We start from the raw sequence: 23,519 nt of genomic DNA on the forward strand, positions 1-23,519 counted from the left end.
AGCTCTCCAGTCACCACATGATCCTTTGTATTTCTTGCCTTCCATTTCCCTTGGGTGGATGGGTGGATAAATTAGGATTCTTGAATAAGGGCCCTCCAGGAGGGTCCCCTGAATGCCCATCAATCCAGGGCCTGAGAAAGGATGGTGTCACATGATGTTTGGCGCTGATAGCTGCTCCTGTCATGCTCATGTGGAATCTCTGAGGTTATGGATGGTGCTGGAGCCCTGGAAGCAAGGAAGCTGAGAACTTTGCTGCATGATCTCCATGGGTGGGGTTTCCTGGTTTGGGGTTTCTCCCAGGGAGGGTCCCCTGAATGCCCCACCGCGCTGGGGCCTGAGAGGGTGTCACATGATGCCGTTGGTGAGGTACTGGAAGCCATCGTAGAGCTTGGTGGTGATGGACCGCATGCTGCCGTCCACCATCTGCTCCACCAGCAGCTGCAGTTGCTCCTCAGTCATGCTCATGTGGAACCTCTCCTTGAGGTTGCGGATGGTGCTGGAGCCGTGGAAGCAAGGGAGCTGAGAACCTGGGGGGCAGGAAGGGCAGAGGGTCATGGGCAGAAAGGAGGGAGGGCCAGTGGTAACAGCCACAGCAAGACCTTAGAGACCCCTGAGCATGTGGATGCAATTCTGCTTGCACCCATCCTCATGCCACGCTCCAAAACCCCTCTCTAGGTGAGGGCATGAGGGTAGAGGAGGGCAGGGGGCCAACACCACATCTCCCCCAGTAATAGCTGAGTGGGCAGAGTCTTAGGACCCAGAGGAAGGCTGGGAAAAGGTCCTGGGGAATGGGCCCTGAGCTGGGCACTTATCTGGTTTGCAGGGCTCTGCCTATGCTACGTCTGACACTCACAGATGACCTGGGCCACCGTCGTCATGGGGCCAGACAGGGGTGCTCCTGAGCAACGGCGACAACCTGTGGGGTGGGGTGGGGTGGGGAGGAGGAGACTGGCTGCTCAGAATGGCTGTATACTGCACCCCTAAGGAGTGGGGTTAGGACAAGGGCCCAGAAGGCTGGGAGTGAAGGGACAAAAGACTAGATGACGCAGTGAGGACAGGACAGTGAGAATGGATAGGTGACAGGTGAGGAACTACTCAACTCAGAGCAGGAGGGATGAGTATCGGGACAAAGAAGGGGCCTGAGGACAGGGCAATTGGAGGTCAAAGCCCAGCGGGGAGGAAAGTGGTGACTGGAAACACCTGAGCTGGTGAAGAGCCGAGTGGTGGGAGGGACCAAGAGGCTGGAGATGAGACTGTTCTCTCCGAGGAGGCAGTTTCTGGGGCCTCCGCCCGTCCATCCCCAGGACCTAGCTCTGTCAGGAGGCATGTCCCAAAGGAGAAACGGTGCTGGGTCAGAGCTGGGAACCCCTGCCCGCCTGGGTCTTGAGGTAGAATGTACTTCCTAGAAATCCCATGCTGGGCACAGCCCTGTCCCCACCCCTGCCTCGCCCCAGCCCCACCTTGCTGCATGATCTCCACGATCTGCACCACCTTGTCCATGTGTTTCCGAGCAGCAATCAGCCCCTGTAGCATCAGCATCTTGTAGTAGTTGAACATGTCACCATCCAGGCCGCCCATGACCTGTGAGGGGAGGAGAAAGTTGTGGGTATAAGGGCTCAGCGTACCCCCAGCCAGAACTCCCTCCATTAGGGCAAACATGCCAAACCCCACTACTTCCCAACTCTCTCAGCAGGCAGGAAGCCTCCTAGGACACCAGCCTCACCCTGACTTACTGCCATTTCTGTTCTGTTTGTCCGTAATTTGGGGGGAGCCCACTAGCTCCCCCTCCCATGACAGAAAGAACACAGTGAGGCACCTCTCCTTCCTGACTCACGTCCACAAACTCTGTGGTCAGCTTAAAGGCTGACGTCTCAAAGCCCAGGTTTCGGGGAGAGCTGGACAGGATGAAACCGAAGTCAATGTGGATGATGTGGCCCTCTGCGTCCAAAAGGATGTTCCCATTGTGTCTGAGGAGGGCAAAGGAGAGGAAGAGGCAGTATAAGTCAGTGTGAGGTGGCAGCCTCAAGCTGAAACACTGGCCACATGACACCGGGCGGGGAAGTCCCCTGCCATGTTTCCTGCTGCCTGTAACTCAGTCCAACCTCCTGCGACCTAAAGTAGCAACAGAAACGGGAAATCGGGCACGTAAGCTGCTAACAGGCTGTGGGGTCTGAAATCGCTTTTATTGACAACTTAATAGTTTAAGATTGTAATTCTATCACTCAAACTGGTCCCAACCTAGTAGAAAACCCAGAAGCAAGGGAAGAAAGCCTCTGAGGCTCCCACCAGCTGTCACAGAGGCCAAGCAGTTGGCTCGGGGGCCTCAGTCAGAACCTTTTTACCTGTGAGCCCCACCAGAAGGGAGTGGCAGGCTGGGAAGAGTTTAAATGTAAAATAATGTGGGGGCTTCAAGGGCGAGTTGTAACTACCTGATAAGTCACCCCAGTAAGAAAGGATGAGCCAGCTGCAGGAAGAATAAAGATGAGTCCAGGTCTGTGACCCCGACATGAATAACCAGCAGGAGAAGGAACAATGAACATGCTAAGCATGTGAGGCCTGGCCCATTCAGGATAACCAGCCTCAGTGTCAACAGAGGCTTTGTTAGGCTGAGCTCCAGGTCTGAGGCCACCTTCTCTGGGGTTGGTCTGAGTGGCCAAAAAGGAGGGACAGAAAGAGCCAGTCCCACCTGAGTCCTTTCTACTCTGGGAAGCACTACAAATTTAGCCACAAAGGCACACTCTTAAGAGCCAGAAAGATTCTCACCGTCTTAGCCCCACCTCTCATTTTACAGGTGAGGAAACACCTTGAGAGAAGGTCCCGAGCAGTGAGGGGTTCTCTCTCTAACAGCGGGAGATAGCTGGGCCCGCATTCTGAAGCAGTTAAAGATCCTAACCTTCCACTGCGGAGCCCTGGGCAGTGTTGCCAGTTCCTTCCACTGGCTGATTCCATTCAGGGCTTGACTACATCTGTTCTTTTTTGAGTTACTATTAAAGGTTTCTCAGCTGCCTGTTCCCCTCTCCCCCTTTTTTAAAGGATGAACTCTGACCTTCCAAATATCTTCCTGAAGGAAAGCCACAGGCCTGACCAGCACCTGCTTCCCTGCCCCCATTTACTCAAACCTGCGGCTCAGTTCTAGGCTGTGCCCTCGATTCAAAACCCTGACTCTTAGGGACAGTCTAAAGTTACTAATGTTGTGGCCCCACCCCATAACAAAGAAACAGAATTTCCGGAGGATGAGGCCCAGAAATCAGGATTTTAAAAAGATTCCCAGGTGATTCTAATGTGCGGCTAAGGTTGAGAACCACTGGTCTAAAGCTGGTAAACAAATTCCTTATAAACAATTACATGTTCCTTCAGCCCTCAAATGTAAAGCCTCCACGGGACTCATTTGTAGGGCTGACCAGATGGAGTGAGTGCAGGTTCTGAAAGCTCTGACCGCCAGTCCCCTCATAGGAAACACCTGTCTGACAGTGTTTTCAGCTGGTTTCAATAAAGCACGTCAGGCCGAGCATGCACTTACTAGTAATAGATGCTAGCTTTCTGACAAGCTGCTCTGCTGGCTAGATCCTAAAGTGCTACCATGTCCGGGAGCTCTGAAAGCTCAGGCCACTGTATTTCTGCCTTCCTAGGGCAGCTGCCCATGCCCGTGAGGTGCAACTCACAGGAGCATTCAGGATGCAGACCCTGAGTCACGTCTGGGTGGAATTATTTTTGTACGCTGTGTTCACTTATGTGGGAAGCTGGGCCTCAGAACGGTCATGTGATATTGGAAATGGCAGCTCTGGGGAAAGCAATAAATACTTAAACGTTTTGAAAATTGTATGTTGGAATAAAAGGAGATTTCAGGGTTGGGAGTTTCAACTCTGTCTCCACCATGCCTCTCATATCTATCTTTTCCTTTCTGCTCTCAGTCACTACCACCTCCCTCGGGTCAGGACTCATTACCTCCTGCTTTGTTGCTTAAAGGCCTAACTAGACCCAACCTCACTCAGTGCCACAGGGTGCACTCAGTAAACAAAGACTGGGTCATGTCATTCCTCACCTGCCAAGTACAATCCCTCAGCCTCACTGTGCAGGTGCTTCTAGTCTGGCCTCTGCTCACCTGTCTGACATCGCTGCCTACTATTCTCCTGCCAGGCCGCAGAGCCCAAACTTTTCTTAAAATTTGTAATTTTTGTTATTTATTGATTCTAGAGAGAGAAGAGGGAGAGAAAGGGGGTGGGGAGAGAGAGGATTCATTGGTTGATACTTGTATATGCTCTGACTGGGGATCGAACCCACAACCTTGGAGTATTGGGACAACACTCTAACCAACTGAGCTCCCCAGTCAGAGCCAGGAGCCCAAGTGTTAACTCACACTGACTTATTCCTCTGGAACTCTGTGTCCTTCCCCCACAGCTTCCTCTGCCCTCGTTCTCCTTCATCCTTTAAGAGCCTGCTCATTCAAACCCTTGCTTCTCCCCATAAATCCTTCATATCTCGCTCCTTTACCCTAGTACTTGTCAGTCTGTCTCTTTGGCTTAATGGCATGTGAACATGTCTGTCTCTGCTTAAAACATGTTGTTTGTCTCATCTTTTACGTCTTGGCAGTGGAAGGTGGTGGTGAGTATACGAAAACTACACGTGAAGGGACAGAGATAACCCTGGAAAAAAGGTTAGGATGAGGGTCAGGAATTTACCTACCTGTCCTTGACTTGCAGCAGGTAGCAGACCAAGCAGTAGCCAGCGCAACTTTGCACGAAATTGCGCTGGGCACTGAGGAATGCCTCAGTGGTGTAACTGCCATGCTCCTGAAGGAAGTAATCGAGCAAGGAGAGCTGTGACTGTTTCTTCACCTGGTGGATGGACACAGCGTTGACCACTGGTTCAATCATGCCACTGTCAGCCGAAATCACAAGAATCTTGTATGGCTTGATCCACAGCGGCACTCGCTCCTGTTCCCAAATGGACTGTGAGGAGACACAGGACCATCATCTTTCATTCAAGTTGGGGGAGGGGCGAAAAGCCCTCTATCCCTAACCTTGGACAGTTCCCAGCCCTGGTGGCCTTGGATTCTAGTCCATCAAGTGAGTAAAACCCACTGAGGACCAGGGAGTTTTAAAAGAAAATCCAGGTTCTGACAAGACACAGGGAGGTATATGGCGAAAGGCATCTCATAGGTAGATAGTCCCCAGAAGGCAGAACAGGAAACCACCCAAGCAGCGAGAGTGGGAGCTATTAATTCAAATTCAAGGAACAGGGAAAAGGATTTAGGTCCACAGAAAGCTTCTCCAGAAAATGAAAATATTTGTATAAAGAACTGGATTAAACAGGTGAAGCTGCTGGCAGGTGACCAACCCAGAGGCTCAGGGGACTGACATCTCAGCACACTGCAACCCATTTACAAAGACCAGATGGGAGTTTTTATTTATTCATTTTATTGAATTTATTGGTTAATAAAATTATATAGGTTTTCTTTAAAAACTCCCTTATCCTCAATGGATTTTACTCACTTGATGGACTGAAAGGCCACCAAGTCTGGGACAATGGTTTATAAAATTATATAGGTTTCAGGTGTAATTCCGTAATATATCAACTGTATATTGTACTGTGTGTTCACACCAAAGTCAAGTCTCCTTCCATCATAATTTATCCCCCTTTAAGTTCTTCTACCTCCGCCCATCCCTCTTTCTCTCTGGCAATCACCATACTGCTGCCTGTGGCTATGAGTTTTTCACTTGGGAGTTTCTGACTAAAGGACAAAGCCAGCGCCCTGAAGTTCGGGAATCAGAACGGGTGCAAATCACAAAAGGGCCACAAGAGGTTGCTGTGGAGCTGTGTTCTGTGGCTATACTTGCATGGGGAGTAAAATAGGGAAGAAAGCACCAGCTTTAGTTTAATCTACATCCAGTTTAGACCTGAGCAGGAAGCTGTCCTCAGCAGAGTTCCTTTGAACAACCTGTGTGGTCCCCTCAGGTGGGCTGCAGTGAGCTGAGTCCCCTTCCTTCTCCCTGTCTTACCTGCAGCTGTTTCAGCACCTGGAAGGCCAGCAGCTCCTGCCGAAGATCATCCCCGCACTTGACAATGACTGACAGGAGCCGCCAATTGGGGAGATGGCCATAGGGAGAGCCCTCTCTGATCCGCCTGCATAAAGAAGCAAAAGGTGTCAAGAGGTGATGACAGAGACACAGCTTCTACCAAAAATCCAAATCCAACTCCCCACAAGGCAAGGACTGGGGCTGCCTGGGGGCATGATGGATTTGGGGGGAGCCCAGTGGACACTGGGATGGTGCAGTGAGTTCCTGCAGTTGTCTCCAAGCTTTGAGAGGTCTAGAGACACCTGCCTCCCACCCAACTCACCGCACTTTCTCCTGCCAGGGCTCTTTGAGAGCAACTGCAGAAGGGTCTTCTGGGTCTCGTTTGAAGGCTGTGGGGGTGTGAGCCAGCTGCTCCGAAAGGCGCCGTCTAGCAGGAAGAAATGGTATCATTTGCTTGGAGGAGTTACCCCAGAGCCTCATGTCCCTGTCTGTGGTAGTACTGCCTGCACTATTTCCTTGATTCTAGGCACAGAGAGAAACCTGGGCTGAGAGACTCGTGGAGGACACACGCCACTGATACCTTTTTGCTAACCTGATGGTTTGGAATCATGATGATCGCCAGGCCCTCCCATTCCTCTACCAAGATTCTGGTTCAAAACAGCTGTGGCTCCAGCATCTGCATTTTCAACAAGATCTCTCCCGATTCTAACATGTGAATCCTTGGACCCACTCTGAGAAACGCTGCTTTAATTCCTCCCTCTGCTGCTTTCATCCCTTTGGAGTCCTTTTAACATTTAATTTCTTTCTGTAGTAGCCTAGTAATTTCTCCACCTGCCCCTTCACTGCCTCAAGTTTGGTGGCCTCAGAACAAGGACAGAGTAAAGAGAGAGGAAAGGGAAAGACACAGGCTGACAGAAGAGGAGAAAGAGACAGGCAGAGCCTTAAAGAGGGATGAAAAATGAGAGGCAGTGTGGTCTGGCCATACCGGATGTCCCCTGCTGCAATGAACACAGGCTCCTTGCTCTCCTGGCTGGTGATGCTGTCCACAGAGAACTGGGAGATGTTGTCACAGCTGTTGGTGTGCACTTCAGGGAGCTGGGGAGAGCAGGGAATGGTAGGTCAGAAGCGCTAGGCACAGGTCTCGCTTCTTTCACCTCCTCCACAGATCACCTGGAGTGTTTTCTATCTGCAGATTATGATCATTCCCCTCTTCCTAAGTCTGCTCCAGAAACCCTCCCCTGGTTACATATCATCCTGATCACTTGGACCCCAAACTGCTGAGGCACTCACATAGGCCCTACAGTGGTGTTTCTTAAACATCTGAATGCTACTAAAACCATATTCCCATATGGAACCATCAATCTGGATTAAAATTACTGGGAATGGATCTGGAAATCTGAATTTTTTTTTTAATCCTCACTCAAGGACCTGCTTAGAGAGAGGAAGGAAGAGAGAGAGAGGGACAGGGAGAGAAAGAGAGTAGCATTGATGTGAGAGAGAAACATCGATTCCATGTGTGTTCTGATTAGGGATTGAACCCGCAACCCAGGTGTGTGCCCTGACTGGAAATAGAACCTGCAACCTTTTTTGTATACAGGATGATGCTCCAACCAACTGAGCCATTCCAGCCAGGCTGGAAGTCTGAATTTTTAACAAATTCTCTAGAAGACTCCCAGCACACTCAAGTTTGCAAACCACTGCTATGACCATCACAGAAGGCAGAACTTTTTTTTTTAATTGATTTCAGAGAGAGGAAGGGAGAGGTAGAGGGATAGAAACATCAGTGATGAGAGAGAATCATCAATCAGCTGTCTCCTGCACGCCCCTATTGGAGATCAAGCCCACAAACCTACCCCTACTGGGAATCAAATTGTGACCTCCTAATTCATGGGTGGATGCTCAACTGCTGAGTCACACCGGCCAAGCAGAACTTTCAGTCTTATACTGAGAGCTCCCAAGGCCAGGGATGCATTTACTATTCTCCCTTAAGGTCCAGAACAGACTCTCTCCAGACTAGGGTCCAGGACCATTTCTTCAATCTAATCTCCCCTTCTCCCTCTAACTATCAAGTCCCTTCCTTTCTTTTTTCCTTTGTACCAGAGCATTTGTCCTCAACTCCATTCATCACTTGTTGTACAATCTGTGTCCAATCTCCTCAACTGGACTGTAAGCTCAAGGACAGTCTGTCTTTCCCCAAAGTTGTGTCACAACCCTACATAAAATCCTTCCCTGGCTCCGTACAACCCCAGAATAAAGTTTAAGTTTCTTCCCACAGCTTACAGGATCCTGCCTCCAATCTGGCCCATCCTGGCCTCTCTAGCCTCATTTGTCACCACTTCACACATCATACAAAATTTCTTCCAGGTCCTAAGACGAGCCAAGCTCTCTCGTCTTCCAGTCATTGCATGTGCTAACCCCTCTGCCTGAATAGGTAATTCAAACCCATCTTTAGGCCTCAACTGAGATATTACTTCCTTGAGGAAATCTTTTGAGGTGTGTCCACCCCCAAGTCTGGAGTAAGTGCTACCCCCACCATCAAGTGCTCTCATAATTCCCCATCCTCTCCAGCATAACCTGGGTCACACCACACTACTGGCCAGTCGTCTACTCTCTCCAGTTAGGTCAGAAGCTCCTTGCAGGCAGGGGCCAGGTCTTGTTCACTAGCACGCGGCATTCAGGGCTGGCACAAAGAAGGCCCTCCATAAACAGTTCTTCAGTGAATGGACAAATGTATAATTTACCATTCTCTGCTTTTCTAAAACAAGTTTATATAGCAGGTGTTCAATAAATATTTTGATTAAATTTCTCTCTCTTTCCTCAGCTTAGAAGTTCCTCCTTACATTTAACCTACATTCCTGCTGGAAAATGAGCTCTACCTGAATCTACTCCAGACTAGAGCTGTTCAGAGCTTTCCCCTTTCATACCCAACACTACCTGCCCCTCTCATTTGTGCGCTTGCCTCAGCCTGCCTCAGGGTGTTGTCTTGTCTCAAATACACCAGAAGCTCCTGGAGAATAGGTGTTGTGCCCCAGTATTACCTCTGTGAGTTCCCTCACCTCCACCTGCAGCTCGCCTATGTCGTCCACGGACCAGGCCTCATCATCGTTGTCATAGTTGGGCACAGTACTAAAGCTGCCTGCCCGCTGCTCATGGGTGATACCGCATTCGGGCAGGTTCTCTACGGACCGTGTGCTCCGGATTCGGTTCTCAGGGATCCGGGCGGGGACATTGGTGGTGTCGAAGTTTTCACATTCAAGGACTTCCACATAGATCAGGTAGGGAGCCTGGGAGAAAGTGAGAACAGTATTTGCAATTCACCTGCACCACTGTCCCCCAAATCGCAACTCTGTTAACACAGTTCTTCCTGCTGCCCGCTCCTAGCTTCAACCCGCAATCATCAGTCCCCTGACACTATGAATGCCGTATTGGGGAGGAACTTGTCCTATGAACACCTATATAAAGAATCTGGGTGAGAGAGTGCACCCAAGTCTTCAAAATGGTTCAGCTGAGTTTCAAAATGTGTAGATGATGCAGTTGGGCAAACCATTCCAAACTATCAGTTACAACCCATCAGAGAGGCATGGAAGCCTCTCGGGGCTTGTCCTAAAGACACAAAGACCGGGAAAGAGCGGGGCACTGTGTCAAGCAGGGCTCTATCTTCACTACTTCTAAAAGAAAAACCTGAACCTTTAATACTATTCCAACCAGCAGGTAAACTTTGCTAATTCTCTCCAATGTGAATAAGGCATAATCTCTCCTTCTCCTTGCCCACTCTGTTCAGAAAAAGTCTTAGACACAAAATATTCTCTATTCTTATGTTGCTATATCTGGAAAGCCAATGAGTTACAGAGGGCTACAGAGAGGTGGAGAGTGACTCTCCTGAGACATGGCAAGAGGTGAGCTGGAGAGACCAGGCCTCTGTGTTCCAGAGAAACAAAGCCCAAGCAGGGAACAAGGCCTCAGAATCACACCCACGAGTAAAGTTAAGGTGGACACGTGCACACGAACCAGGAAGGAGTCTAGGATGCTGGTCGGGCATCTCTAGGCATAGACACAAACCCTGAACAACCATGAAGTGGAGCCCACCTACCTTGTCCTTGGAGTTGAGGACAACAGCCTGGGTGTGGGGCACGCGGACCACGTGGTGGTCAAAGCCAGCAGTGGGCAGCCAGACTCGGGCAGGGAGCTTATGGTTAAGCAGGGAGAGCTCTGAGATCAGCCGCTGTGTTTTCTGCTCCTTAGTGGGGAGCGTGGCCAACCGCTTGCCGATCGCCATCAAGGACTTGATGAATTCTCGCTCAGGAGCTAGTCTGACAGGCTATAGAGGGATGGGGGGAAGTAAAAGACGGTAAAGAAACCACAGCAAAAAGTGGCCCTCCCACTCAGTCACTCCTGGCCGTGCAGGCCAGGGATCTGTCTGGAGAACCCCAGGGAAGGAGCTACCTCTCAGCCTAGTAGATTCCACCCACCCCTGGCAAACCGAGTTGGGAACAGGTAAAAGAGCCAGCACATTCCTTTCCACAAGCTGTTTACTGAGGGTAAAGGAGTGTGAATCAGGTCTCTGGGATGCACTCCTCTCTGGACCTGAGTTCCTCAGGAACTGTCCCAAGGCTTCAAGATGGGTGGGGGTTACGGGACTCCAGAGCGAAGAGCTGCTTATACCTAAAGTGCTTCACCCACCTTGAGAATGAGGGTGTCCCTCTCCCCACCTGGATCCCTGGCAGAGCCTCAGCCCACAAGGCTAGGGAGGGGAGCTCCAAGTCAATAGCTCCCCTTTCAAAGGCGGACTCACTCCATTCAAATGACTTCTGTTGCTTTACATGGCATCCCCGCCCACCCCACGATTTCTTACAGGAGGTCAATGCGCATGCAGGGGATGAGAAGAGGATGAGCAGACTTGGGATTAGGGGATGATCAATGTGGAAAGAAAAAGCAGATGGAGGGAGACTGGTGTGGGCAGGTAGGTGGGGAAAGCAATAGCTCCCTTCACTCCTCAACAATGGCCCTGAAGGCCTGTCTCTTTTCTGTGATTCCTCCTTGGGTCCTCTTCCCCTACTTCTCAGGACGAGGGTCCCCAGATTTGCTCCTTGTTGTGAGCTTGGCTCCGCATGCGGGCACTTCAGTCATTCCCAGAAAGGGCAGTCAGTCTGGGGGATGAGGTGGGGTGGACTAAGCTAGACATGAAGAGGGGCTCTTTTCCCTAAGTCCTCCTACCGTAAGGGCATTTTATCAAGTAGCCACCCAGCTCCCAACCTCGTCTCCCCTCAGCTAGATAAGAACAGTATCTCCTCTGTTCACAGAAACAGTATTTCACTCACCAGACTTTTCTCTCCCTCTCTGTGTCTTGCTTATTTTCCTGATTGAGAATGTCTACCCTCACTCCCTCAAACTGCAAAGAAGAGCTTCTTTTGAAAGCTGAGCAGGACCAGGCCCACCTCTGCACGTGTGCAGAGCCAGGTTCAAAGGAACAGCTCATCTCTCAGCCTCTGCCCCGCAAGGGGCTGGCTCTGGGGCCCCACAATAATGCGACAGGGTGTCTGGATCAGTCACGAATGCTTTGTGAGGCAGGGTTGAAGAGAGATTCAGGAAGACAATAGTACGAGGCTTCTGTGGTCCCTGGAACTATTCCAGGGGCCTAACAGAGAAAGAGAAAGAAAGGAAGAATACTTGCTTCTTCATTCATTCTGATCCCCTAGTGACCCACTCAGGTGGCAAATGGTCACTGTTCCAAGGATCCTCCACCCCGACCAATTCATAGTCATTTCAGATTAAAGAAACAGAATTCCTTCCCAGCTTCAAACCAGCATTTGGGTTGGGGGCCCCTACGTCACATGAGCATGTTTGAAATGTGACCCAGGCCTCCAAATACAGGCTCTGCCACGTGGGAGGAGATAGGAATCATGATTGAAAGGGGATCAGCACAGAACAGAGAAAACTGATTGGGTAGACAAATCAAAATCAAAATGTTTAAAAAAATATCATCCAAACTCCCAGAGGGTCCAGCATTTCCTCTCACGTCTCTGCCCAGGAACAAGGTCCAAGACCCTGTAGGACCAGAAGGTCATGAGTTATTCCAGAGGCAACAAGGAAGGAGAATAGTGATTAAGGAACATCCTGGGCAGGGAGCTGGGAAAGGGGAGAACTCAGACCTGGAAGAAATGTGGTTGAAGCTAAAAAGAAAAAGACTGAGGAGGTAAAACTTTCCTTCAGACCAAATCCTGTTTGCTTTTGGAATCAGCTCACCCAGCACAGGGCCTAGCATTTAGAAAACACTGAATAAATATTTGATGGTCTGATGGCAGAAGCCATGGGGAAAGGGTCCTGGGTGGGAGAAACAGGATCCTGGGGGTTTCTGCCAAGCAGTTGTTGGCATCAATCCAGGGGTAAATTCTACCTCTCTCCCAGCTGTTTGATCTAGAGACCCAGGAGCTGGGGGTTAAGTCACACTGCATCCCAGCTGTCCCTGGGAAAAGGATCACTGAGCTCCACTGAGCCTGGGCTCACGGCACTGGCGACAGGCAGGGGACTCCTCCAGGCCTGGGAGGCCTGGGAAGGAGGAGCTGATCTCCCAGGAAGAAAAGGCACCTTTTCACGCCAGCCTTGGCCTGGGGACTTAGAAGACCTGAGGACGGAGAGGAAATGCGGCCATGGGGGGAGCCTGCCACCCAGTCCCAGCCTGGCCCCACTTACGGAACTGAATGAGTTATCAATACTCTCGGTGCTGGAGGAGAGCTCCTGGGAAAGGGCCGAGGGCAAGGGGAGAAGAAAGGGGCAGGGAGGGAGGGGAGAGAGACAAAGGCAAAGAATTTAGGTCCAACTTGGATCATACCTGCTTCTCTTGTGTAGCTCTACCTTTCTGCTTTAATGAAAGAAAGTCAACCCAGAAAGGCCGCCTGCCCAGAGTTATGGCACTGAGGGAGATGCTGGAAGGCTAGCTCAGACCTGGGGTCAGAGGGTTGAAGAGACAACGGCCTCTGTTTTTCACTTTCTTCCCTTCCCTTCTTGCCTGCAGGAACTTTCCTCCCAGGACAAAACCCTAAAGCTGAGGTAACCCTGTTCTCAACCAAACGCTTCTCTGCGGAGGCCACACAGAGGGACTGAGTTGAACAAGCTGCATGGCCCCTTACTGCCCACACTGGAAATCCTGTGTTCCTCTAGCTTCTTGGAAACGTCAAGGAGGAAGCAGAAAAGCTAAACTTTTAGTGCCAGGTGTATCTCCTCTCTAATCAGCCTCAGTATCACCCTGGGAAACCTCATCCCAACCTTAAATTATGTGACAAGGGGTATCACAGACCCATGAGCATGAAACCTCTGCGCTAGATGCTGCTGGAGTAAAGGATGAATACCCTGCTGAAACCGGTTTGGCTTAGTGGATAGAGCGTCGGCCTGCGGACTGAAAGGTCCCAGGGTCGATTCCGGTCAAGGGCATGTATCTTGGTTGCGGGCACATCCCCAGTGGGAGATGTACAGGAGGCAGCTGATCGATGTTTCTCTCTCATCAATGTTTCTAACTCTCTATCTCTCTCCCTTCCTCTCCGTAAAAAAATCAATAAAATATATTAAAAAAAAAAAAAAAAAAAGGATGAATACCCTTCCTATCTACCAGACCTCCACAGGCTTGCTATCAGGCTATTTCACGTGGCAACCAACTACAATTTGCTGTCGTAAGTTGGGAGCGAGGTCCTGCCTTACTCCATCTGAGAAAGCGGAGCAGCTGAGCAGCAGCTGTCCTGGTCCCAGCCTAGGGTGTTTACCTAAACCTTGCCTGTCTTACTGGGATCCATGAGCAAAACAGGGGAAAGGGCCCAGCTCTCATTCAGTGGCTCTGCTACAGCTCATGCACAGGCCCATCCTGGGTTCTGTGCTACAAGCTCCCCCAAAGCAGGGAGAAGGGGCAATATTTGTGCACAACCTGCAGTTAGGGGAGGGGCCTGGACTTAAGAGACAAAGTCCTGGGAGCTCTCAGGGCAGAAGGGCAGTGGTCACTGAGCTTTTACTCTGCAATTAGCATTTCAAGCATCTACTTAATCCAATGCCATGGTATAATAAGTTCTATTCTGGCTGGGGGTCCTGTAGTCAGGCCGTTCCTTGAAGAATCTGGGGAGAGAGGCACTGTGAGGGAGAAGCCAAGCCAAACACTCCCAAAGCAGGAGATCTGAGGCAGTGAGGATACCAGTCTATTATGACTTAGTGGTTCAACTTCTACCCATGCACTGGTGGGGGAAGTAATAGCAGGGAGGAGGATACTGGCTCCATGAACAACGATCCAGCTGATTCTCCCACAGACAGGCCCTGTCTGACTCATTAACAGCCTTGGGGGAAGGGAGGTATATCATGATCGACTCCTCTCTCCTACTCTGTACACTTGAGTCACTCATACTGAGTCAGCTCCAAGGAGAAAAGCTGCGTCCAAGAAGCTGATACCGCACCTTATCGGGCTGGAAGGCCCACTGGGGCTTTCAGTGTGACATGCAGCAGATTTCTCTGTACAAAGGTTGCAGTTCTGGAAAGACAAAGCTGATCCACTAGCGAGTCATTATGTGGGGCAGGGTGTGGGGTAGGACATAACTCGGCCCCTCCCTATGCCAAATGATTTACCATTTGGTTATAAATGGGAAGGGAAATTGCCTAAGCCCAGTTCCCTGACTAGGCTGATAACAACTGCTTGGAAGAGGTGGGCTTTGGGGACGGGCGAGGGGAGGAAGCAGTGCTAGAGTGCCGATTGTCGGGGAGAGTGTCAAGGATCCCTCCTTAAAAGAAAACAGGAGTCTCTGTGAGATCAGTGCAGAAGAGAAGCAGCCTTCTCAGGCCTCACCCTCCAGAGCACCTCTACTGGTGGCAGGAGCATAGGGTTAAACTCAGAACCTATGGGGAAAGCAAGGGATGGAAGCAGTCAGGTCTCCTTCTAGCAGCGGTTCTCAACCTGTGGGTCGTGACCCCTGAAAATACATCCTGCATATCAGATATTTACATTATGATTCATAACAGTAGCAACATTACAGTTATGAAGTAGCAACGAAAATAATTTTATTGTTGGGTCACAACATGAGGAACTGTATTTAAAGGGCCAGAAGGTTGAGAACCACTGATCTAGAGTCTCTGTTCAGACCTTATATAGTTATGCGCCTAGTGTTAGTAAGCTGTGTACGGCTTCCGTATATGTAGGAAACAACTTTTCAAGAATCAGAAACTCCACCAAAAAAACTGTTCAAACTAGTAAATTCAGTAAAGATTCAGGATACAAAATCAAGAGTCACAAACTAAACAGTGCCCTAGATAATGGGGTCTCCATATTACTGTATAAGTTCCTGGAGAGAAAGACAGCATTTTATCTTCCATCCTCCACTGCCTCCAGCACAGGGCTTTACACAGTGTACAAGCTCAATAACTATTTGTTGAGTGAATAAATGTTGCACGACAGGGGAGAAGGAGAAGTACTGGTATTTGGGGGACAAAGGTCTTAATGACAGATGTATCCTCAAAATGCCAAAGGCATGTGGAGAGACCTCTGTGCTGAAGATTCCAATGCTTAGACTCCTAGTGACATTCATGTTTCTTCTCTCTCACTTTCACTCGCACATCTCCTGAGGAGCTGCAGTGGATTCGGGTGTCTCATTCTGCCAGCATCAGATAACCTAGGAGGCTGGGATGTACTATCTCCTTCCTTTCCTAGATCTGGTGTTCCACCATAAAGAAGCCAGGCCGGGAAGAATGGCAGCTGGCGAGGCCACACTAGAGGACTTAGGCTCTCACAAAAGACCTGATCTCAGTGTGCTGCCCATAATCTCACCTGAGCAGGGCTCAGATGCCAGGAAGAGGGACTAAGGATTAGCACAGAGGAAGAAAAGCCCTGAGGCTTCACCCTTTCTGATGCTAAGATGAGGACAAAACACATAGAGAAAAGGCAAGCCTGGCAAGAGGCACCTGGGGTTCACTTCCAAGTGCTCACACTCCTACTGCTACAGACTTGACCCCAAGAGGAAGAATCCCAAACCTTTTATGACCCTAGTCTCTCCAGATCTGGAAGATTCTTCTTGCTTTGTAACAGCCCCCTTTGTGGCCTTGGGCTTCCCTGCCAAGTACAACCAGAAATTAAAATGGTCCTTTTTAGTTCTGAGAACAGGTGGGCTCTGCCCATGCACGGATGTGGAAACCTAGATGGCTAAGGCCTCGGCTGTTCTTCCCCAAATGGACTCTGACAGCTGAAAACCCAGGAAAGCAGATGCTGAGAAATAACCAAGACAGGTCAGCTGACTGATTAGGAGGACCAGCTGTGATGTGAGGTCTAGTCTGACAGACACTAGTTGAGAGACCTTGGGCAAATCGTCTAGCCTTTCTGAGCCTGTTGACTCAATGGTAAAAAATAAAAAAAAAATCTGTCTGCTAGGGTGGTTGTGAGGATTAAATGTACAATACTTCACATGATGCACATAGTAAGTGCTCAATAAATGTTAGCTCTTTTAGCCTGTTATTAAATGATCATAATAAAATACTGAATTTCCAGAGAAAGCAAGCTCTATAGTCTCCTTCCTCCTATGCTGTCCCTTTCTTAGTCACTATGTCCTCCTTCTCGCTGAAAGAAGTCCCACTGTATCAAAACTGTGGGTGGGTTATGTGTCCCACAAAGACAGATGCCAACACCATGGCTATATGCATTTTCCAACAACTGCAAATTCCTCATTCTTTTCTCCCTTCTTTTCTATGCTGGGCTGGTAGCCAGGATGGGAGCTAGGCTGGTGGTGAGTCAGAGGGGGGAACTGGGGCACCATTGTCTGGCTGGGATACCAGGTCACTGACACTTGGTTGTCCACTGGGCAACTTCCCCTGTATCTGTCCAGATGTGGAATGGAAGGTGAGTATAACCTACTGACGGGCTTATCTCTTCCCTGCTCTGCATCCTAAACGGACATCTACGACTGCTGTGGCTCAGTCTTCTTTCCAGACACTGGGTATGTCCGTGATTCACTCTATACCAGGATGGCTTCCTGCTTTCTTTGTGCTTCTCCTAAATGATTTGGGAAAGTTCAACCAACATCCCTTCCCCTAAAAAAAGGCAGGTAGCAGGCATTCTGCAGATGCCTCAGTGACAGGGAATGAACCTTACCCTTATGAAAACAAAAAGCAGGATCTTCAGAGAGTGGGAGGGAGGGATTATGAAGAGGAGTGGTCAGGAGAATGAGGCTGAGGTTCATATCTCCCCTTCCCCAGCACACACAAAATTCACACATATAGTCCCTTCTCCTCCCCATGGTTGCTGCTCTGAGAGGTTCTGGTAGATATCCCAGGTCTCAAGTCAGGGTGGGAGGGTCTCTGCCACAGTTCTCAGAAGGTAAGGAGTTAATGGAATGGCAGTGCAGTTTAGTAAAAACAACATTGGCAGAGTCAGGTGTACCAGCCTTGCTTTTAGCTCTATGACCTGAGACAGGTCACTTTATCTCTCTGGGTCTCTGAGTTCTTCCTTTGTAAAATGAGGCAGCTGGAATACATGAATTCTAAGGTTTTTTTCCATTCTAACATTCCATGCTTTTATCAGTGAAATGAAACAGATGGAAGGAAAGAAAAGGACAGAGTGACCCTATGTCAGACATCCTGTCTCCATGCCACCTTGCCCCTCTGTCCCTCCCAGGGATTTTACCTCATCCTCATTCTCCACTTTGGGGTTGCTGGCTGTTCGTTTCAGGTTGCTGCTGAGACTTATACTGGCGGTGGCATCTGACTTAGAGCGCTGGTGAGTCCTTTTAGAGGGAGACAGCCCTGTGTCAGGGGCTGGGCTCAAGGAGGGCAGCTCCCTCTTTCGGTGAGCTGGCTTCAGCTCATCTGAGAGGATCAGCTTCCGTAGCTTGGTCCCACGGGAGTGTCGTTGAGTGGAAATGTGCATGTCTGAAGAGTAGGCCCCGAGCAACAGGGCACACTGTAGGGAAAAGTTAATGCTCTGGCGGCATCGGTGGACTATGTAGGGCTTGATGGCGTCACCTACGTCCTCATCCATGTGGATGTACATGTTAAGCAACTGGGGCAGATAGAAGTCCACGTCCTCATTGCGAAAGCAGAAGAGCCGATTGCCGATGTAGGCTTGCACTCCAGGCTCCTTGGAGTTATACAGGTATGAAATGGCCATGGAGATGTCAAATAGTTTTGACTCAAACAGTCTCAGCAGCCAAGACTGTTTGGCTGAGTTGTTCTGCCGCCGCCTTCTTGCTCCCTTGGCTGTGCCCGAGGCCACAGTGACCCCCATCTCATCTTCCTCCTCTCTTATCTGGGCAGGAGGATCGTCCAGGCAGCGGATCTCACTGTCCACACCATCCCCATTGACCACCTCCAGTGGAGTGCCTCTGCTAGAAACGGCCACGCCTCCATGCAAAAGCTTGACCTTCTCTAGCACCTCCTGGCAGGCCTTTTGGGCCACTTCGGGGTCAATCACTGATAGTTCCCCGACCCCCTCCGTGATGACGCTTAGCAAGGAGCCCCCGTTATTCCCTGATGGACCAGGAGTGGGCTCAGAAGTTGGCTTCAGGGTGGCAGGTTCCACTACCGTGTCTCCCATGGCCACAGCCAGACTTCGAGCTTCCAAGCTACAGGAGGGAAGAGGGAGAAAGGAACAGAAAGGGAGACACATAAACATATAGGTTAGTGGTGCCATCCTCAGGTCTTCCCTTTGCCATGAAACCTTCCTAGGCACCTTTTCTCTTTCTGTCTGGACTCCTTCAAAAACAGATGAAAAGTCATCTCCCGCCAAGAAGCTTTCCCTGACCACCTCCCCTTCATTCCTTCTGAATTTAGTTACTCAGCTTGGGCTCTGTTCCTAACTTGTATTTACAAAATGTTGCTTTATATGTGTTCTGTTTATACAGGGTTACAAGTTCTTCAGCTAGGTTGAAAAGCAATTCTGGTCTTATTCCTTTGTCCCTATTCTATCTTTGTGCTCTTCCCATGTCTCTTTTTAAATGCCCGCCCATAACCCTTTTCTTTTCCTCTTTGAACTGTATTTCCTTACTCATTAACACTCCATACACAGGTCCTGGGTATCTCACCTTTATTTAGTATTAAAGTCTTGATGTATTTTTCTAGTTATTGATACATTTTTACCTTTCCTTTTAGAATCAAAGTTCCCGTGGAATAAGGGCAAGCAGTACCAGGCCAAGCTTCATTTAGAAATAAATACCTCTAAAACAACTATCAACCACCCTGCTGAAGTCGTGCCATTTGTCTGACTTCATGATGTCACTTCCTCTTTCTCCAGGGCTGTGACAGCTAAAGCATAGCGGAAAGAGTCTGAACGTGGGGTCAAATAGGCTGGAGTTAAAAAGTCTGCCATTATGAAATGTATGAACTTATGCAAGTCATGTGGCTTCTGAGTTTCCGTTTCCTCGACTGCAAAAATGGGAAAAACATATCTATACCTCACTGTTGCCACGCAGAATAATTAACTTCATGCATGTAAAAAGATCGAGCATAGTCCCTGGCACACAGCAGCACTCAATAAATGCTAGCTGAATCCTAATTACTGAAAAGCTTAGTAAACAGTGTGTGTGAACCTGTGTGTGCGCACACGCATATACTGTTTATTATAAGGGAAGTGAATTACAGTTACCTCGTTGTTTGAAAATCTTCCAAAACATTTATGACAGCCCTCTGCTATCCCAACACTACTTTCCCCATTATCATATACACACTCCAAGAACTGGAGGGGCTGTGGAAAAAAAAAAAAAAAGGAAAAGAAAAAGAAATTAGGCTGGAACTCATGGGTCTAGAACATCTAAAGAACAGGGGGAACAGGAATTACACAACCAGGAATTCCTCTCTGGAGGGAGTCTTGGGAGGAATTTCAGCGAGAGAACACTGCTGACAAAAGCCATTGCCTTCCTAACATGATTCTCCAGAGGCTCACCAAATCCAGATCAGGAAAATCAGTGCAGAACAGAAAGAAATTTCAAAGTAAGGACTGGGAGAGGCACGCTGTTAATGTCAGATCAACCCAGCTCAAGAGTATGACTGTAGTCAGCTCAGAGGCCTCCTCACAAAAATGCAGACAGAGTGAATCTAAAACATGCTCAAGGATATGGGCAACAGAAAGGCAGAGGCTGCTGTAGAGCTGGAGTACAGGTAATTTACAACTAATAGTGGCATCACCTTTGACCCTAGTGAACCTGGGTGCAAATACTTTGTGGAGGTGGAAGGAGGCTCCAGATACAGATGCACTAGTCACTCTGGAAAGCCCCATTTTCCACTGCCCCTTCCTATACCTCTAACATGTTAAGAGTCAAGGTTACTTTCATCTGCCCAATATTATGCAGTCTCGCTCCCTGTCTCCCAGCAATCAGCATTAAAATCTCACAGGAAGGCAGAGAGGGAACTCTTCTGTTCTCAGAGATCACCAAAAAAGGCTACTTCAGTTTTTCTCCCAACTCTGTCAAGTAAGAAGTTCACCTCCAAATTTAATATCCCGATGCAGTCTGAGTTTGTCATTGGTAAAAAAGGTGGCAACTCTTTCACTATACTCTCCCCAAATTATGCAGTGCCTTCTGAGCAGTAGAACCAGCATGGTTGCCTGCATGGATCTGTCTCTACTCGCAACTACGGTTGCACAGGAATAATAAGAAGAAAGCTTTAGTCATCCCCTGCCACACCTCTATAGGGCATTCTGCACCAGAAGGTCATTCTAATTCAACTGGGACCACTACCTTTTAGGTCTACTTAGAAACTCACATGACAGCTTCAGTTGTTTTATGCAAACAACCCTTTTGCTTCTCAATGTCTCTATGCTTGGCACATCTTTCCCCTTTTCTCTACACCAGAGACTTTCAAGTCACCAACACCTTATAAGGTCCACTTTTCCAAACTTCCAAAGAAAATGAAGTTAAGACATTCTCCCACATACAGCGTCTCAGATCTCACTAGGAAATGCAGTAGTTGTCTGCTCCAAGTGATCACAGTGGGGGTTATTACTGGCACCAGTAAAAGAGGTAAGGATAACATCATTTCTTTCACCCTGGGACTCAGCTAGGAATCCCCTATGACAGTATTCAGGGGACCTTCCCACTGAACAGAAACCCCATTTGGCAGCTCTTACTCCCCAAGGAACCAGATGATGTCAAGAGGTGCAGGAAAACCAGACTTCTCTCCTATAGAAGCAGCTCTGCACTGGAAACTGCCAAGCTGGGCCTCCCTCCTGGCCTCTCTGAGCCTGCATCTGAAGCAAACATGGGGGGGAGGAAGTCCTGAAGGGAATGTAGGTTGTTTTTGTTAAATGTAGACAATAAAAAATAGGAAAGGTGTTTTCTAAAATCTAAATCCAGATATGGTCCTCAATATCAATTCTTTCACTTTCAAATGCAAAGAAAAAACAGCATTGATAAGTAACCATTCTAAAGTGAAAGGACTAGAAAGTGAAAGGAAAAAGGAAGAAACGGGTCCTGCAATCAGCACCCTTCTCCTTACAAGCCAGAGAATAAGTAAAAACGGAGAGAAGAAAACCCAAACCTTTAATATCAAAGGACTCCCCTGGCTCTCAATGACATTCAGACGCAGGAGGCTCCACATGTTGCACTAGGTGCCTGATCTGGCCTTCCAATGAGACTGGAAGGGAATCGAAGAGGCCTCCCCTACCCCGCCTAGCAGCTGGCTTCTAGGAAAGGCAAGTGAACGGCTAAGTCTGGGCAATGTCGGGAATCCTCATCTGAGCATCAGAGGGTTTTTCAGAGCAGAGCAGCGGTAGAGGGCAGAGGGGTTACAGGCATGTGTTCTGTGTGATTGAGCATTGAAGTAAATGTCTCCAGAGGACCCTGGGGTGAGGGAGTGTTATCACTTAACTTGGCTTTCCACTTCTCTTCACCTCAAAAGATTCTATGCAAACCACCCTCCATGGCCTCCATTTAAGGATTTACTGAACTGGTCTCTGCTAGGACAGGATGGTAAAGAGCCCTGAATCCATCCCCTCCATCCCCTCACCCAGTTCATCACCATTCCCTTCTTCAAATATTTTTCCATGGGCTAAATAAATATGAATTGGTTCAGAACAATCCCCATGTTTTTATATGTCCCTGTATTTTCATAGAATGGCCTTTAAAAGATCATCTGATTTCGTGCTCTGTCTCCAAACAGATAGGTGAGATCAACTTCCCTCCTCCTTTGAGATGGATCATATGAATTGGAAAAAGGGAAAGCAGAGCCAGTATCTTCATCCCACAAGATGGGTAGTTAAGAGAGCCTGTTAGAGTTAATGGAGCCCAGCCGGCGTGGCTCAGTGGATGAGCAACAACCTTTCTATTTCTATTTCTCTCTCTCTCTCCCTTCCTCCATCTCTAAAATCATTAAAGACATTTTTTAAAAAGTTAATGGAAAAGAGGGAGCATCTGATATCTTGCTCCCCAGTGTATGTCATCAGTTTGGCTCAAACTCATAAGAATTCTTTAAAAATTGTTAATGGAAAAGAAAGGGAGGTTCAAATATGTTATTTAAGGTTTCCTTAATAATGAAATTAAAAAATGACATAATCACTTCCTTAAATGAAAATGACATAATCATATAGACAAGAGGTATAAATCCTAGAGCTTAATCCTCTTTGTAACAACTAATAAATCAAGAAATAGAGACACAAGCATTTTATCTAAAGCTCTGGCAATAACCTTCAGAAGTGAACACTGAGCTAATTAAGAGGTTAACTCTAAAGGAGTAGAAGAGATGAATGGAAAGGGACTGTTGCTTTTCGTCATAACTCTTATGTACCACTGGATTTGTTACCAAGTACACATATACCTTTAATAATGATTTTTTAAAAGGCTGCTCTTCAAAAGACACTCCACATCACTCTAGGCTACCTGTTCTCCTGTTGAGAAGTTCCTTCTCATGTTTTAAGGTCTAATTCAAACCTTGCTTTAAGGAGGTCTCAGCTCATCTTTCCCCCTTGACCTCAATGATAGAGATGGGAGACTGAGTACTACTTTTTCCTTGTAGAAACGAAGGCCCAAGCAGTCAAGCAGGCTCAAGCCCTAATAGGAACCAGGTAAGTGGTTACTCAAAGCCCCAAGGGAGGTTGGCATCAGGAGAGAGGGCATTCTCAAGCTACCAGCAGGGGGGCAGGGAGGGCAGTGGTCTCAGGATAGTTAAGTCAATATTGAATCAGGCTGAGAACTCTCTCTGCAGTGCCATGGAGCTAGTCTAAGCAGATTCCAGCCAGACAGCCCAAGCCAGCTCCGGAGCCTCTGCTGAAACACAGACAACAAAGAAAGCAACCTGTACACTCACCTCTCTCTGAACTGATCCTCCCTGCTGCCAGCCCCACATGGGCTTGGACTAGGTTCTCTCTTATCTCATGCCAATTACTGAAAGGTTCCTCCCAAAGTTCTTCCCCAAATCAAAGAATCTCAATTTGCTGCTTTGGATGGTGTTCAGCAAATATGTTCTCATGCAGTGTGCACCCAGCTCTGAGAAGCAGGAAAACCAAGGAAATATGATTTCTCTCCGGAAGTGCTTCCAAGGAGTAAAGCTGCTCCTAAAAAAGGG

The 23,519-nt window shown here is 48.6% G+C and overlaps 1 protein-coding gene and 1 long non-coding RNA gene across 7 annotated transcripts; one reads left to right on the forward strand and one right to left on the reverse strand.

Moving 5' to 3' along the window:
* Positions 1-269: 269 nt before the first annotated feature.
* Positions 270-23,519, reverse strand: PI4KB (phosphatidylinositol 4-kinase, catalytic, beta). Of its 6 annotated transcripts, XM_014528623.1 has the most exons (14): positions 23,262-23,518; positions 19,609-19,707; positions 17,653-18,589; positions 12,708-12,752; positions 10,108-10,335; positions 9,074-9,301; positions 7,003-7,112; positions 6,340-6,444; positions 6,000-6,123; positions 4,684-4,949; positions 1,835-1,967; positions 1,461-1,581; positions 854-916; positions 270-527 (listed from the first exon to the last, which is right to left on the reverse strand). In XM_014528623.1, the coding sequence occupies exons 3-14, from the start codon at positions 18,559-18,561 to the stop codon at positions 346-348; spliced, it is 2,514 nt and encodes an 837-aa protein (XP_014384109.1). In that variant the 5' UTR covers positions 18,562-18,589; positions 19,609-19,707; positions 23,262-23,518; the 3' UTR covers positions 270-345. The 6 variants fall into 6 exon arrangements, with proteins under 6 accessions (XP_014384109.1, XP_014384110.1, XP_014384111.1 ...); XM_014528624.1 differs by lacking the exon at positions 19,609-19,707 and having other exon boundaries at positions 23,262-23,519; XM_014528625.1 differs by lacking the exon at positions 12,708-12,752 and having other exon boundaries at positions 23,262-23,517.
* Positions 18,565-19,528, forward strand: LOC106723787. The gene is made up of 2 exons (XR_001359502.1): positions 18,565-18,643; positions 19,116-19,528. It is a non-coding gene; the product is annotated as an uncharacterized LOC106723787 (long non-coding RNA).

This window comes from Myotis brandtii, unplaced genomic scaffold, assembly GCF_000412655.1.
Source record: "Myotis brandtii unplaced genomic scaffold, ASM41265v1 scaffold643, whole genome shotgun sequence".
Taxonomy (NCBI): domain Eukaryota; kingdom Metazoa; phylum Chordata; class Mammalia; order Chiroptera; family Vespertilionidae; genus Myotis; species Myotis brandtii.